General features: G+C 46.2%; 1 protein-coding gene across 4 annotated transcripts in view; it reads right to left on the reverse strand.

Moving 5' to 3' along the window:
• The window catches only part of cltcl1 (clathrin, heavy chain-like 1), a 27731-nt gene that overhangs the window by 7051 nt on the left and 4770 nt on the right, over positions 1–15910 (reverse strand). For 2 of the 4 annotated variants that reach the window (XM_031856194.1, XM_031856196.1), the window contains exons 2-28: positions 13050–13257; positions 12568–12570; positions 11255–11523; positions 9711–9872; positions 9333–9446; positions 9070–9243; positions 8749–8946; positions 7675–7875; positions 7411–7563; positions 7048–7170; positions 6422–6559; positions 6170–6334; positions 5811–5991; positions 5489–5652; positions 5217–5342; positions 4968–5110; positions 3858–4092; positions 3643–3765; positions 3349–3494; positions 3055–3238; positions 2051–2243; positions 1774–1931; positions 1497–1661; positions 907–1182; positions 495–644; positions 280–411; positions 54–164 (exon numbers count right to left, since the gene is read on the reverse strand). In XM_031856194.1, the coding sequence (XP_031712054.1) occupies positions 54–164; positions 280–411; positions 495–644; positions 907–1182; positions 1497–1661; positions 1774–1931; positions 2051–2243; positions 3055–3238; positions 3349–3494; positions 3643–3765; positions 3858–4092; positions 4968–5110; positions 5217–5342; positions 5489–5652; positions 5811–5991; positions 6170–6334; positions 6422–6559; positions 7048–7170; positions 7411–7563; positions 7675–7875; positions 8749–8946; positions 9070–9243; positions 9333–9446; positions 9711–9872; positions 11255–11523; positions 12568–12570; positions 13050–13257 (4395 nt within the window). The remainder of the gene's footprint in view (positions 1–53; positions 165–279; positions 412–494; positions 645–906; positions 1183–1496; positions 1662–1773; positions 1932–2050; positions 2244–3054; positions 3239–3348; positions 3495–3642; positions 3766–3857; positions 4093–4967; positions 5111–5216; positions 5343–5488; positions 5653–5810; positions 5992–6169; positions 6335–6421; positions 6560–7047; positions 7171–7410; positions 7564–7674; positions 7876–8748; positions 8947–9069; positions 9244–9332; positions 9447–9710; positions 9873–11254; positions 11524–12567; positions 12571–13049; positions 13258–15910) is intronic. The other 2 variants (XM_031856197.1, XM_031856195.1) reach the window with 1 other exon arrangement.

Genomic DNA, 15910 nt, shown 5'->3' on the forward strand with positions numbered 1-15910 from the left:
GGGGGCGGGGATAGGCAAGATAATTATCAACTTCAGTGACATGGCTGAGAGACCTGGTAGTCTTCCTCCTCCGTCAGCAGGTTGTTGAGGGCTTCGTTGACCGACATGTTGTTGTGATTCTGGACGGACCTCAGGTAAGGCTTCACCACCTTCAGCTGGTTCATCTGGTTGAGCAAAAACAACCGCCGATCGCGTCAACCCCGTGTGCCACTGCATACTGAATGTAAAGAGAAACTCAGAGGGTTTGGTCGACAGTGGTTTGACCTCGCCGCCCGTTACCTTGCTGAAGAAGGTGACAGCTCGGCTGTGGTCCAGCCGCGGGGACAGGATGGTCAGCAGGTCGTTCAGTAACAGGGGTTTGTATTCCAGATAGAAGGAAAGAGATTTGTAGTACAACTCCACATTGGCAACCTGAGGAGAAATAATGATGCATATAAAAGATCACAAAACGCAAAAGATGTGTAAAAAATGATCAGTCACGAACACTTGTTCACCTTCGCAATAATGTCCTTGAACGGCCCTTCTTTCCACGCATCCGTCGCGTGAGACATCATTGTGATGGCGGCGTTGTCAAACTCCTCGTATTTATCATAGAGGAAAACCAGCTCCGCCCATAAATGAGACTGCTCTGCTGCCCGAAGGACCTGGTGAACACAGAGAACCAAGAACAATGTCACACTGAGGCCCTCATTCGTGACCACCAGTCACGTTTTGTTTGGTTAATTTCCTGGACTCAGATTTAGTTCTTGGGGTAAAACGTGACATTGTACTTTGTTTGTACTTCTTTAAACCAATCCCGATGGTCTAGGGAGGCACTTTTGAGAACTGCTTCAAGCCAAAAAACGAATTTGATTAATAACAAAAGACGGCATTGTTTTGAAACACACATACACCGACAGTTTCTACCTTTGGGATGTTGACTCTGGACCAGAAGAGCTCCAGGTGCTCCCTCATCTTCTGAGGTTTGAACTTTGAGTATAGGATGGCAAGCTCGGTGAACATGCCCATGTGGGCCCGCTCCAGACCCAGCGCGGCCTCCAGCAGGGCGATGAGCTCCTCGAAGTATCCGCGGTCCTGATAGTAGCTTATCAGGTCCTCCAGCTCGTCGGCGTGGATCACTATGTGGAGGCCGCAGATTTGTGCCAGCCGAAACTCCTCGCCGTCCACGCACGCGAAACACACCTGATGATCGGGGAGAGAGAGAGGACACTCCTGAAATCTTCTGTCCAGATTTGTATAAATGACAAACTACAATTATGCTAGATTGTAAAAAAAACAACACACCAATCAAATATAAAAGCTGCTTAGTAATTACATTAGGCAGTAATTACGTACACAAACTGGTAACAGAGTAAGTACAGAAACAAGGCTCGTGTCATGCTCCCCAAAGTAATTGTGTAATTCGTAATGGTGAGGTGCTCAAATTAGACAAGCTCATACAGTACCATACTAATTCATCTTAGAATATACTAGAAGGTGTTTTATGTGCCCGTTACCTCCTTCCACGTCCGCGTGCTGTTGGCTTTCCGGGCGCTGTCCACGGCCGCCTGGTACTCCCCGAGGTGGACCAGTGTTGACGCGAGGCGCGCAAAGTTGGACACGTTGTTGTACAAGAGCTTGGCTGCCTCGTGCATCCCCTCGTCATAACACCTATCGCCCACCTGGAGAGGGACAGGAAAGAAATGACACCCTCCGCTACGGCAACACAGCCCTCCACACACACACACACACACACACACACACACACACGCACACACGACGTGTTTCCTTTACCTGTTGTATGTGAGCATTGTTGGGCCCGTTGACAAACTCCTCCAGCTCGGCCAGACGGTTCGTTTTAGCCAAAGCAAAGATCAGCTCCGTCTCCACGTACGACTCTCTCGCTTTCTTTCGAGCCATCTGGAGGAACTTGACCAAGTCTTCCCAGTTATCTGAAAAAAAAAAAGAAAAAGAAAAAAGGCGACACCTTTAAAATCACCCCGGGTCAACCGCGCAAGAGAGATAACCAGCCATCTTGCTGGCTATTGCTAAAATGGAGCAAGAGGCTTACCGTTCTTGCTGGCCGCGTTGACCACCTCCATGTACGCCGAGGGGTCGACGGCTTTGATGTACGAGTCGATGGCCTCCTTGACCAGGTCCCTCTGCAGCTGAGCTCGGGCCAGCTGGCTCCACACCGCAGGCTCGTTGCAGCGCTCCGCGAACTCGTAGGCGCGGTCCAAGTTCCCTATGTGCTCTATCAGTACCTGGGGAATGGAGAGAGCGGGACAGAATAGGGCCCTCACAATGAGACACAACACCAGGAAATAAAAAGTAAGTTTAACAAAAGTTTCGAAGAAAGATGCACCGATGGAACCTGCGGCATCAATTGCCGACACAGTTTCTGTGTTGTTCTTCCGTATACCAGTAACGGTGATGGTGATGTACTTGGTATACGGCAGGACTACAGAGTGCTACTTCAGCTTTGGTAGCTGTGGGGCGCAATGCTGCTCAAAAATGTCCTTCTTCTCACCTCCAGAACCTGAGCTGCTGCACAAACACCGAATGGCGGTGCCCCTAACTCACTCAAACAAGGAAATTCGGCCCGTCTTAGTTCGGTGTAAAAGAGAAACTTGAATTCAGATGGTGGATTTTTTTCTGTTTAGGTGTAAGAATATTTCCTTCATCTGCATTTCCCGAGTTCATTTTGTCTATCCATCACGTGCAATGCATCCTGGTACATGTAGGCACAGCTGGCAAGGCTCCGCAGCAGGAGGAAATCAGTTGATATATCGATCAATACGGCACGCACTGAACTTTGAGGAGAATTATAAATCCTTTACTAAAACTGTATCGGTGAAAAGATTCCTTAAAATAAGTAAGAGATGATAACAAATTCAAAATGCAACTTGTGCTAGAGTGGGGTCACCATAAAAATAACTGATGCACATATTAATGCAACTTTTTATATTCATGTTATAATATTGAATGTCAAATAAAAGAAGTACTCTGATTAGTACTCAGCTTGAGCAGAAACTTGAATGATTGTATCAGGGTCACAGTTTTTTTAAATCTCACCTGTATGGCCGAGGTGTTGACGTCAAACTTCTTGAAAATGGCAAAGGCTTCCTCAAAGAGCTCGTTGCTGATGGCGATGTTAGCAATGTCCGGAGCGTCATAGTTGTCCAGCCTGTTGATGTACTCCATCACGCGAGTGCGGTCGGCCTTGATGGCGGTCAAAATGAGCAGATTCTGGAGGTTTCTGTGGAAAAATACCCGCAACAGAAGGAATCATTTAAAGAAAAAAAGATGGAGAGTAATTGTGGTTAAATCATCGTGGTGCCTAACGCGGCACCGCAAGTCGTGCTGCACCTGTGTTCACTGAAGACAGAGCTGTCGAGTACAATCTTCTCCAGCAGTTCGATCAGCTCGTTGGGCAGGTCCGCGGTCATGAAGGCCTTGACTGTGACGGACACCTCCTCTGGATCCTGGGTCTCTGACAGCGCCGTCTGCACCACCTGAGGTGAGATGGAATACAAAAAGTAAAGATTGTGAAAGAAAAAATAGCGCTCATTCACAGCCTGCACTGTCAGAAACGGGGTACAGTAGGAGTCCATTTTTAGCATGTTGCTTCTGAGATAAGTGCATCACTTCAGGACACCTAACCTGGTCGATGAGTTGTCTTCTGAAGGGGTTGTTTTCTTCTAACACGTTCGCCCAGAGCTCTGCATCTTTCCGTCGCACCAGATAGCGAGCCTCGCTCTTGAACAAAGAGTTATCGTTGCACACCTGAGAAGAAAAAACAGAAAGAAAGAGCGAGATCAGATCCTCCTCCGCGTTTCGAACGACGCAAATGATCATAACGCAATCAATATACGCACTTTGATGAGATCCAGGTCACATTGTCCTCTCTCGTAGGCCACGCAGGCCAGGTGGGGGTCCCTCTTCTCGCAGTACTTCCCGACCACGGCGCTGTTGTAGAACGTGTTCTCCTTCAGGAAGCGCTCGGGCGTGTTGTTGCTGTCGATGTAGATCTTGGCTAGGGCGTTGTGGGTGGCCGGCTCCTCGCATCCATCGTGGATACGGGACTCCAGCCACGACAGCAGAAGTTTTAACCTGAGGGGATGATGGAGAAACACACTGCTTTTTCAAATATCATCTCAGCTAAAAATCACACAGAAAATGCAGCATTTAAGAAGAATCTTTCAACTCATGACGAAAGCTCTCGAATGCTGAGTACAGTCATCTCACTCTTACTCTTACTGTAGTGCAATGCACACAACATTAGGTGGCAGTGTAGCGCCTTCGGCAGTGTCATGCTATGCTGGAAGTACTCATGCTCACGTTCTCTCTCTTTCATACAGAGTTGGAACAATGGGGTTTTTCAGTGACAGCAGCTTCACTCCATATGGAAGAGCACATTTGCTGAGCGTGATTGAGGAATCGGATTCTAACACAGGCCTCCAGCAGCCCAGAGAGAGAATCAACATTCGTGTGCTAGAAATGACAATATTTTTCCATATTTGCTTATCTGCGTATTTCAGTCCCCTTGGTTTGTCCTCCACTCTGCGTGACGCTGCATTCGGTCGTTTATGGGCATCAGGTGCCATAATAAATATCTAGAGTTCTGCTTCTAACTTTATTTCTGTTGATCGCCTCGAGCGTTATTGCTAAAGAGACGTTTATTTTTTGGACTTGAAGCTCACTGGTTTTCTTTCAGCTGGTGCATTCTGGAAAAAACGAACGGCGTGGAGCGCTTCAAAACACACCACAAACTTTGTTGTGTCTTGCAGTGTACACGCAGTCAGTATAGCCACTACATCCCTTTAAAGAGGTTTAATTAAACACCCACTGGGTAAAGATTGCTTTTACAATAGGTACCATGTCACCGTGACACACAATTATCAACCAGCATCTAATGAGACACACAGGAGCAACTATGCAAGGTGACAAAGAAATGGCAGTGCAAGTTGTTTATCTCTTGGCCTCACCTGTTCCTCTTCTCCACCTCCTCCACCAGCTCGTCGGTGGAGAACTGCCCTCGGACCACCATGATCAGATTCTTGATGACGTCCTCAGCACAGTCCACGTCCAACAGACCGCCTATCACCACCGGCAGACGACTGGGGTTCACCTGAATGCGTGCGCAACGAATCGAAAATGAAGATTTCAGCACGCAGCCCATATGAGGCTTGGATTATTAAGCGGTAACCAGATATGTATAAAGTCTTGATTCCTACTTTCTGCACGTAGATTTCAATGTATTTCTGTAGGTTGTTGCGGTAGAGGTAGAGCACCAGGTCGTGGACGAAGTCAAAGCGATCACACACAATGATGAGAGGAAGCTGGTCCGTTAGCTTGGCCTCCTACGAAGGGAAGGAAGGAAGGCAAGATTGAACCGTATCAAATGGCTAACAGCTCGAATGGCTAACAGCTCGAATGGCTAACAGCTCACAAAAAATGCTGCTGAGTGATCAAAATAGTTCACACTGGGGATCCTTTTTTTTTTTACCTTGAGGAAGTTTTTCACCCTCTCTGGGTCGTAACAGTTGCTCTCCCTGCAGATCCGCTCCACTTCCTTGATCTGGCCGGTTTTGCAGGCGGCCTGGATGTACTTGAAGTGGACGTCGGGCTCCTGGCTGAAATTCACAATCGACCCAAGGAAGTAAAACAAGCCTTGAATAGAGATGGTGGGGGTGGAGGGGGGAGGGGAGGGGGAGAAAACAGCACAAAAAGTCAGCTCAATCTATGCTAAGGTAAAGTCTAAATTTAACACGCTCTCTTTCCTTTGATCCAGAGCTGCATCCCCCACAACCCCTACGGGTGACACCTACCCTCGTAGCTCTTGAAGGACTCGAAGAGCTCCACTAACGACTGAGTCCCCAGCTGCTCGTGATACTTGGACGCTACCTGGACACACAGCTGCAGGTTCTGCCTGATGTTGGCCGACAACATGGCCCTCAGACACTCCAGGGAGTCCTCCACTGATAAAGAGCCGAAGAAGTTCACCAGCCACTAAAAGGAGGAGGAGTCAGAAAAAGGAAAAGTAAAGAAGAAAAAAGTGAGACAGCGGGGTAAGAAGGGAGGAGGGGCTCAAAAGGTATTTTCATATATTGTCACAAAAAAAAAAAAAAAAAAAAAAAAAGGAGCAAAAGGTGGCTGCTCCCAACAGAGCGACGTCCACAGGGCGTACCTCTGGGTTGAGCAGGTGTGTGTGCACCACGGCCCGCTTGATGTCGTACTGGTCGGTGTAGTGCTCCAGAGCTCTCTGCAGTAGCCCCGCCTTCTCGCACAGCTGGGCAACATGGGCGCGGTCATAGTGGGTGAACATCTGGTTGCCCAGGATCGCATCTGCTACCTGAAAAAAAAAGAAAAGAAACACCCATTTAAGTCTGAGCCAAAGGTGAAGCTGCTTTAATCTAAACAGGGCAGTCTGAGTGTTCACCTGGGGCGCTTGCATGAGGTTCATCTCAAGCAGACGGGTCTGCAGGTGTCCCTCGGCTGGGCGGTTGTTCTTCAGAGCATCCAACAGGAAGGAGGTGCACTGCTGGATCAGGTTGCCCTCCATGAACACGTCGACGATCTACCAAAGGGCAAGAGGGGGGAAAAAAGAGGAATGAAAAATAAGGAAAAAACAAGTGGAAAGGCTAAGATTTTTTAAATTCCTACCATCTGTGAACCATGATATAGAGTTAGCACGCACGGAGAGATTAGAGTCGCACGCCATTAAGGACCACAGGCCCCGGTGGCCAGATGTTTCAGCTTTTCTTATTTGACGACGTGTGAAAAATGGGCGGTGACTTTAAGGAGCATCAAGTCCTCCGGTTGGAGATGTGGACTGAGCAGAGCAATGATGTGGCTTTCAAAAAAAGGTTGGGGGGGGGGGTGGGGGGGGATTCACTGACTCAGTGGATTCCTGGCATTGCTGGCACATCTGGAATAAAACAGACGGAGGCTCCCACACTGGGCACTTTATGTGTGTGTTTGCGTGCAGGCGTGAGGGGAGTGAATGCACAGACATCATCGCATATCTCGAAGGGAGCGAGGCGTTCGTGTCCGTGCGCGCGTTACCTGGTTGATGTTGGCCAGCGGCTCCTCATCCTGGACCAGCATCTGGGCGAACTGCAGTCCTTGGTCTGGGTTGACGCGCATCACATTCCTCAGCAGAAACACCCAGTCTGGGGCAAAGTCCACCTACAAAAGCACCGTAAACGCGGATGTAAACGCAACTCAGGAACAACAAATTCACTCAAAGAAACCTTGTATGATGTTCTGCACTCGACATACAAACTTTACAGTAAACGTTTTACCACAATATGTTTCCACTTAATCCTGGTGTGTCTCCACATGTGTTACGAGTTAAACGTGCATCGAATAAATATGGTTTCCTTGCGTGAGGGAGTGGAGAAGTGAAGGCCTTTGAGCTGCTTTGACCTTTTTAGCGTACAGCACTATCTTCTGGAACTGGCCGGTCTCGGCGAAGCACTGGATGACCTTGCTGGGGATGTTGGCTCTGAGGTACACACTAAGAGCCAGGGTGGGGTCCGAGGCCTTCACCAGGTCCCCCAGCTCCTCCGAGCACTCCAGCTGCAACACACACACACAATCACGGTAACTAATAGTTAGTAGTTGAGATTACATTTGGTGAGCAGCATTTATAGGTTACGTTGCTCTAATCCCCTCTCCCCCTGGTCCTACCTTGTCCTCCTTCAGCCATTTCTCCAGCAGCTGCTTGCGCCCCTGCTGCAGGACGGGCCGGCACAGCTCCAGAGACTCAAACTTGTTGAGCTGGCCCTGGTCCAGCAGAATACCGAAGTACTGCAACAGCGGCGAGGCCTGGCCCGGCTGGGCCGGGACGCTCTGGAACTTACGGATGGTCTCTGCCGTCCGCAGGATACCCTGAGCGGAGGAAGGACGGCCAGGATCATTTAACACTGAATCCCAGCGGGCGTAACTGGTATAGTTTCTAAATTATCACCGGATAGATACTCGACAACTTGATCCACATTAAAAGGGCCGGTGTGTAGCATTTATGGACGATCTATTGGCAGAAATGCAATGTAGTATTCATAACTATGTTTTCATGAGTGTATAATCACCTAAAACTAAAGCTTTGTTTATACTCGCCTCCGCAGACGGCGTGCGAGCTCCGAGCATGAACGGAGGCGTTTATGCTCTATCCGTTGCATTATTCTCCACAATGCAGAGGAGGGATTGTGATTATCTGTAAACTCATATCTCATATTCATGGACTACTTTATCGCTTTATACAAGCCCTGTAAAGAAACAAGTGAAGTATCTTATGCATTATAAAAGTAAATAATTGGATTTGGCTGCAAAATATTTACTCAAATATAGATTTTTAAGACCTCCTGTTTCTAAAGTGAACTAATTGTGACATGATTGCCTCGCGCCGGCTCCACCGCGGCGAGTATAAACAAAGCTTAAGAATCATTGGGTTTTCGTTAGCTTAGAATTAACCCCTCATATCTAGATAGGAGTCCGCAGCGGACAAACCAAACACCGGCTCTAGCGAGAGCTTTTTTGTAGCGTTCCACGAAGTCCACAGCAGTTCTCCGACACAACGCAACTTGAGGGAGGAGTTAGCGGAGGGGCATTCAGTTGGTTGCAACCTGCAACCTCACCACTAGATGCCACCAAATCATACACACTGTCCCTTTAAGTACAACTGTAAGAATGCCTTTTTGCCAGTGCTTCCAGTACATATTTGGATGCGTAATCGGTACGACGCAGCGGTAAACACGGGCGTACCTTGGGTGCCGATGCAGCGACCTTTGCAGCCTCTGAGTAACTCCCCTGTGAAAACAGAGTGTTGAACTTCCTGGCAAAAATCTCCTCAGCCCCAGCCAGGTTGGACCTCACAGCCATCCTCAAGGCCAGATCGGGGTTCTGCAGGACGTTGGTGGCATAGTTGACAATGTTTTCCTCCTCAACACACACTGACAATACCTGGAAAGAAAACATATATCAATACCTCGGATCGGTTTTTATAAAATACATCATAAGCAGAGCTATTATTTATGTTGTATAAACCATGTAAATAAAAATAATTACTTATGGCCCGTTTCTCACCTGTCCCTTCTTGTTGACCCCGATAATTCCCGAGGTGGCTTCATGTGGGGCAGTTACAAAGATGGTCTCTGCACTGATTCGGTTCATGTAGATGCACACTCCAGACTCCAGGTCGTACAGGTGAATGTAACCGTACTTTGTGATCAAATATATGACGCCATGCTTATTGCCAATCTGGGGAGAATGATCAGAGATGTTATCAGCTGTCACCCCTTAGTTTCCCACAAAAACCATGAAGTAGCATGGGGGGAGTCCTTCCTCACCTGCATAGCTACAGGAAAGTCTGTCTGGGCCTCTGGGGGGAAGAACACATCCACTGCTTTCTTAGCAAATGGCTGGTTTCCTGCAGCTGGCTGACCAACTTCAATGATGTGCAACTGGAAGAAGAAAGCCCACATAAAGAACTGACCCCAGTAGGTGGGCAGCCTACTCACAGTAAAGCAAATGTAAACACGAAGAGGGTAGACAATGCACACTAATAAACTCTTTGTTGAGCTACTTTGGAGACCGAGAGGCATGTAGCACAAAGGTTGTTTTACCTATGATCTTAACTATTTTGCACATCACATGCTCTTTGTTCAGAGACTAAATACACTGCGATAGCATCATGAGATCTTTGTCTTCAATCCAGGGGCCCTCACCTTTCCCCCGGCCTGTGAGCGCACGGCAAAACAGAAGAGGGTGGAGGGTTTGGCATTTCCCTCCACTTTGAACTCCCCGAAGGCAGCGGCGTGGCCCTCGATGGGCTGGGACACTTTCCTGTCAACGGAATACAGCTGCATGGCCCCGACCACGCGGTTTTGCTGCGGGGGAAAAAAGAGACGAAAACAAAGAGGGGGAGAAATCATTGATGCATTGATAACACTACAGAGGAAAAGTTTTATATTTTGGGAAATACGCTTATTCGCTTGCTTGCCAAGAGTTAGACAAGATCGATTTTCTAGCCTGAAATCTGGCTAACTCAATTAGTCAGCTTTAGAGGTGCCTGTGGGCCTTTTTTCGTACCCTTGAACCCAGGCGGCAACCTCCGGTTCTGAAATGTGAAGACAAAAGGGGAAGTGCCTTAAATTTGCATTCTTCCTAATGACCAGCAGGTGATTGAAAAAAGAAAAGCGATTGTATAGAAGTCTATGAGAAAATGACTCTACTTCTCTCTTGAGTTATTACCTCAGTAAACATTGTAAACATGAGTTTATGGTCTCAATCTCTAGTTTCAAGTCTTCTTCAATACAGCGTGATGTTCATTTAGTAAATTATGGTCCACTTAGAGTCAAATAGACCATACAGCAGAGTATGTTTTAGGGCGGGGCTACCTTGTGATTGACAGGTTACTACCGCGAGTTGTCCGGTCTTGGAGTTGTCCATGTTTTTGTTTTTGAACTTTAACCCTTTTAGTGCGTTTTCAGTTCAGGAAAGTTAATTGTAACATTTCTGGTCGCCTTTGTCCATGTTCGGTTCTACTTAGCACCGCCCTCTCGTGTCACTTCTGGTTGCAAAAAGCCAAGATGGCGACGGCCAAAAACCAAGATGGACAAAAAGACGAACTCAAGGCTTCAAAACGGCAGTCGACAAAGCAATGGGTGACGTGGTTCACTCTATATACGGTCTATGCCTTTAACTGAGCCAGGCTAGCCATTCATCCCACATTTCCATTTTTAATGCTAAGCTAGGCTTTGCCTTCTGGATCCAGAAGTTCCAAAACTATTTCTTTCAGATGAAAACAATGGGTGAATGTCTGAATCTCTTCTTCTTCCTCCTCCTTTTTCAGAGTGCAACCAATAAAATCATTCTTGACACCATCATGTCATTAATGTCACTGCTAAACATTTGTTCAGTCCCTTTCTGCTTTTCAGTCTAGGCTAGCTCACACTTAACATCACACCGCCGCCAACCCACTTGATTCTCCCTTTTTTCAAAAAGCTCTGTTTTCTCCAGGCTGGTATTTTTGGATGTATCCACACTGGAAAGTCTTTTTTAGAACTATGTTTTTGGGTGTAAAAATGCAGGATTATTGTGGACAGAGAGACAAAACAGAAATAGATCTTAGAGTGGACTTTTTATGTCCTATGACGCTGTAAATAAGGGATCAGAGGGACAGTGATAAATCATGCTAATTCCTTTCAAAGATATGCTTCTGTCATGAGCACCTCTACAGCGTGAGGCATGAGTAAACATGTTTTCATACCTGCGCAGAAATCCCTATCAGTAGCAGCCACTTCTGTTGCTCGTCAGTTCTGTAGTTGATGATCTGACACCCCACCAGACTGGCGTGCCGATCGAATACTTTGGCGGGCTGGGAATCCCCCTCCATGCTCCAGTGAAAGACGGCCGTGTCCGTCACCAAGGCGACGGTGTTTATCGAGATCCACTTCCAGAACATGACCTCCTCTGTCATGGTGTGCGCCTTCACCTTGCTCTTCATCTCAATGTTGAAGATCTGCAGCGTCTTGGCGGCTGAGGAGAGGTAAGGAGACGGAGAGCAGACATGAGACCAACCGGCAGCGGGAAAAACAGCATTCAACCTTTTTTATCTTCATTTATTAGAACAATGGTTTGCATGAATAATGAAATAATGTAAATGAAAGCCTTTTAATAAACATTTCAACAGGCGTGTACATGAATTTGTGAAGGTTTGAGATGGTTTGTTTTATCTACATACATAGGAATTGTCATACACAAATATCTCACAAACTGGGCTGATAAAAAAAAAAAAAACTCTGCATAGCTGGACACCACGAGAGAACAGAGAAAGTCAAATTTTTGTTTTTCTGGTTATGGGTGTTTTATAACTCATAACCCGAGGAAATATGGCTGACACTTCCTGGGTGCAACTGACCTCTGACTACAGGAAGTTGACAGCATCTTCAAGAAGGGCTGGGCGTTATATCGACATTATGCGAGACTAGATATCGTTTGAGATATCGTAATACCGTAAAATAATTCGTTTTTCCTGGTTTTGAAGGCTGCTTTACAGAAAAATTTGGTAATTTTCGGAATTTACCAAACTGTTCTAGCTGTGCTAATCATTTGCTTTTACCCACTTAGTCATTATATCTACATTACTGATTATTATCCATTAAAAATCTAATTGTGTAAATGTTTTGTGAAAGCACCAATAGTCAAGCTTACAAAAAAAAGAAATTGCCCTAAAAAAAAATATATTGCGTTATTTGATTTCCTCCATATTGCCCTGCACTAGCTCCAAGAAGGTCCTCATGCTAAACTGACTAAACTTGGAGAGATGGCGTCTCGCCGAGCCGTAATAATGATTCTGTGCTCTAGAATGCCGTCACAGGACCAGCCACGACCTCCATTGACTAACAAACACACGAGGAACGAAAAACAAACGGGTGAGGAAATGAGTGATTGAGGTGAACGCCATGAGCACACACAGCCATGATGGTACACTGACGGTATCACATGCAGGGGGGGGGGTTATGAGAGACACATGGCCACTGTATCATCACGACAGAGCAGACAGATGGAAAAGCAACTCACCGTCTAAGTGAGGACAGAAAGCAAGGGAGAGAGAAGCAAAGTGTCAATCAGGTAAGAACGAGACAGTCCAGAGGGGAAAGGGCAAGTGTGTGTGTGTGTGTGTGTGTGTGTGTGGGTGGGGGGGTCAGAGAAGCATTATAGGCAAATCATCCTGATCAGCGCTTGTGTTTGTGCTCCAAGGGCAAGAATCTGTGGCAGAAAATCGGTTTGGCACGACAAATTTAGTACATCCGGGCAATAAAAGGGAGTGCGCGCTACATATTTACAGCATCGACAGAGCATCAGTCGTTGCACAGCAATGCCAGTAAATCTGTTAGAACTAGGGAGAGATGGACAGTGCCAACGCCACGTGGACTTCATCCTGGGATTTTGAACGGCAATAATGACCTCGTCGCTTGGCACGAAGCCACTAATATTACCAGCCAACTGATTTTTATTTTTTTTTAAACGGTTGTGCCGCCGTGCGTCTATCTCCCGCTCACCTTTCAGGGCGATGACCTTGCTGGCCGGGTTCATGATGGCACTGTCGGCAGAGATGGGTCTCCTGATCGGGTTGGTGGGGTCGGACATGTCCACGATCACCACCTGGTTCTGCTCACCCACCTTCTCCCTGATGCAGATGAACTTGTCCGACTCCATGGTCAGATAGCTGAACCCGATGTTGGCTGGGTTCACGCCCATGTTCTGCAACTGGAAATATACAACAACAAAAACAGTAATGAGAATCTTTACCCAGATAGGGTGACGTAACACACTAGAATGTAGTTGTCAGCAGGATAAATGTACATTCTGAGAGTTTATTCATGTTTTTGTCGACAATTGCACCTTAATGACTGACAAATGCATGCATGTATCCGCTTACAGCGACATTATACTGTACATTCGATTCTAAATAGGGAGAGTGTTACCTGATCGTCATTAGAAAAGGATGAGCTGGTATTTGACTCATAGTTTTCATTGGTGCTTGAACCAAAACATGTTAAATGAATAAAAGCATACAAGACTTCTCCATTACAGTGTGCCATTAGTTTCCCTTTATTTGGACTAAAAGTAAAAACTCAGCCAATAGTGGAATATTCCAAATTAACAGAGCTTTAAGACCACTGAAGGAGTCCCGCCTCCATCACGACAACAACAAAAAAAAAAAAAAAGAGCAGTGGGGAAACATAAATAGCAGCAGCTGACATTTGCCTTGCAAAGTCAAAGAAAAGACTACAGGAGCCAAACTGTGTTTGGATTTAAAATAGCAGCAGGTCTGCTCCAGCTTTTCCAGGGAGATTCTTAAATGCTGGAGCGGTGGGAACAAGCGTGGCCACACGGGACGTTAACTCTCACTCTTATTATAGCCGCTAATAATCTCCTGAATTTACTGAAGTATTTTGGGAACTATGTCTGATGACGGATGTTTGTTTTTTCTTCCTATCGTAACCATCATCACATCCCAATTCAAAAGTGGGGCGTCACTTTATTTCAGCAAAGCCTGACGCTGCATTTACTCGTCATTATGTGAGCCAGCCAGCTGCGAGGAAGTTTAATTATACGCTAGATCATCATTCAGCCAAAAGCAGTCTGGAACTACATGAAAGAAAATCAGGAATAGAGATCCACCAAAAACCAATGCACACATTTGAATCCGTTTTTAAATAAAGCACCGTCAACAGATCCCAGTATGCTATTCAGCATATTTACTTTTCTAAAGAGAAGAAGTCCCCAGGTGTAACAACAACGCCTCAGACGCTGACGTCAGTTTTTCTGCTGCGTCAAATCTCAGCAGAACTAACAGACGTAAAAAAAAGGCTCCACCATGGTAAACGGACGCTGAACAGAGGAATCATTGTGCACATTTGTGTCAAACTGACCAGACCGAAAACATGCTCTCTCTCTCTCCCTCTCTCTCCCAATCTGAACAACTGAACTGACTGCATTATGCAGTCTGAGGCAAGCGGAAAGGAATCCTTACGCTCATCACAAGGACTGTACTATCTCTCAGTTGGCAGGTTGGAGCAGGACGGATCCCGACCGCTGAGCCATTTAAAGCATCTACATAACAGGAAGGATGCAGCAGGAAGGATGTCATCATCATCAGTCGGAGGGGGTCGACAGAGGGGTCGCGATGAAAGAAGCTCTTTTCTACATTATTCATGTCCGAGAAATTACATTTTTTTAAATTACACTGGTTGCATTTTTTATCCTCATTTTTTATCCTCATTGTTCTCTGTTTTTATGACCCCACAAACTCTCATCCAACCCTGTGTTCAGCAGCCGCCGATGCAACTTAATTGTTATTATCATGTCTAAACGTTTAACTGAAGCACGCTGCAATGGAATGATACCATCATTGTATTGTTCTGCGAACTGCTGCTGCATGCATGTACTGCATAACACAATTTGTTTCTTCAAAAATCAGTTTAAAGCTGAAAAAGATTAGTTGATTGACAGAAAACTAAAGCAATATATGTAAATTTTTGTTGATTGCTTAAGTTGTTCCTCAAGCAAAAACCCTATCTTAGAAGCTTTCGGCTTCTAAAATGTGAAGAATTGCTGCTTCTAATCTAAATTAAATACATTTGGATTTTGAACCATTGGACTAACACAATTAACTATTGAAAGACTTCGTCTTGCTTTCTGTGAAACTGTGATGGGCGTTTTTCACTTATTCTTACATAACTAATTGGCAGATCAACAGTGATGAGAATAATAGTTCCATTTGGGTCATTTTACATGATTTGCAGACTTAAAACACACCTTTCAAGTCTGCTTTTAACCTCGAACCAATTGCCTATTTCTGTAATGTGTATATATATTTTTTTATTATTTCTCTCTATTTTATCCCCTTTGTAAAGTGTCTGAGTTTTTTGAAAGTGCATCCTAAATAAAATTATTATTATTATACATAAACCAACCACTTAGCTGCAACTCAATGTGTAGTTGGTTTTGTGGGTGTTTTGGGGGACGTACGAGATTAAGGCTTCTTAAAAAGGCCACAGAGAAGACCTGAGGGAGGACTGGAGCCATATGCTGCATCTCCTGGAGGCTGCCAGAACTATCTCTGGGCGAGGAAGGGGAGGGGAGGGAAACCACAATAGATATAGCGGGGAGGGGTGGGGGGGGCGAAGATAAGCACGGGAGTGAAAGGGGGAGCTCGAGACACAGTCCAGCATCGCTGCCTAAAACGAAAGGGAGGCTTGGTGTGAGGAGAGAAGCCGGAGTGATGAATGTAGCTCTTATGAGATATGAAGGAGGGCGGGATGTCTGTACAGCGCGGTTCCAGTAACACAGGCCTTTGGCAATCTTCAGCTCAGGGTGGGGCAACTGACTCACCGGAAGAACACCCCCCCCCCCC

Source organism: Anarrhichthys ocellatus, unplaced genomic scaffold, assembly GCF_004355925.1.
Source record: "Anarrhichthys ocellatus isolate YVR2014 unplaced genomic scaffold, GSC_Weel_1.0 scaffold17, whole genome shotgun sequence".
In the NCBI taxonomy this organism is placed as follows: domain Eukaryota; kingdom Metazoa; phylum Chordata; class Actinopteri; order Perciformes; family Anarhichadidae; genus Anarrhichthys; species Anarrhichthys ocellatus.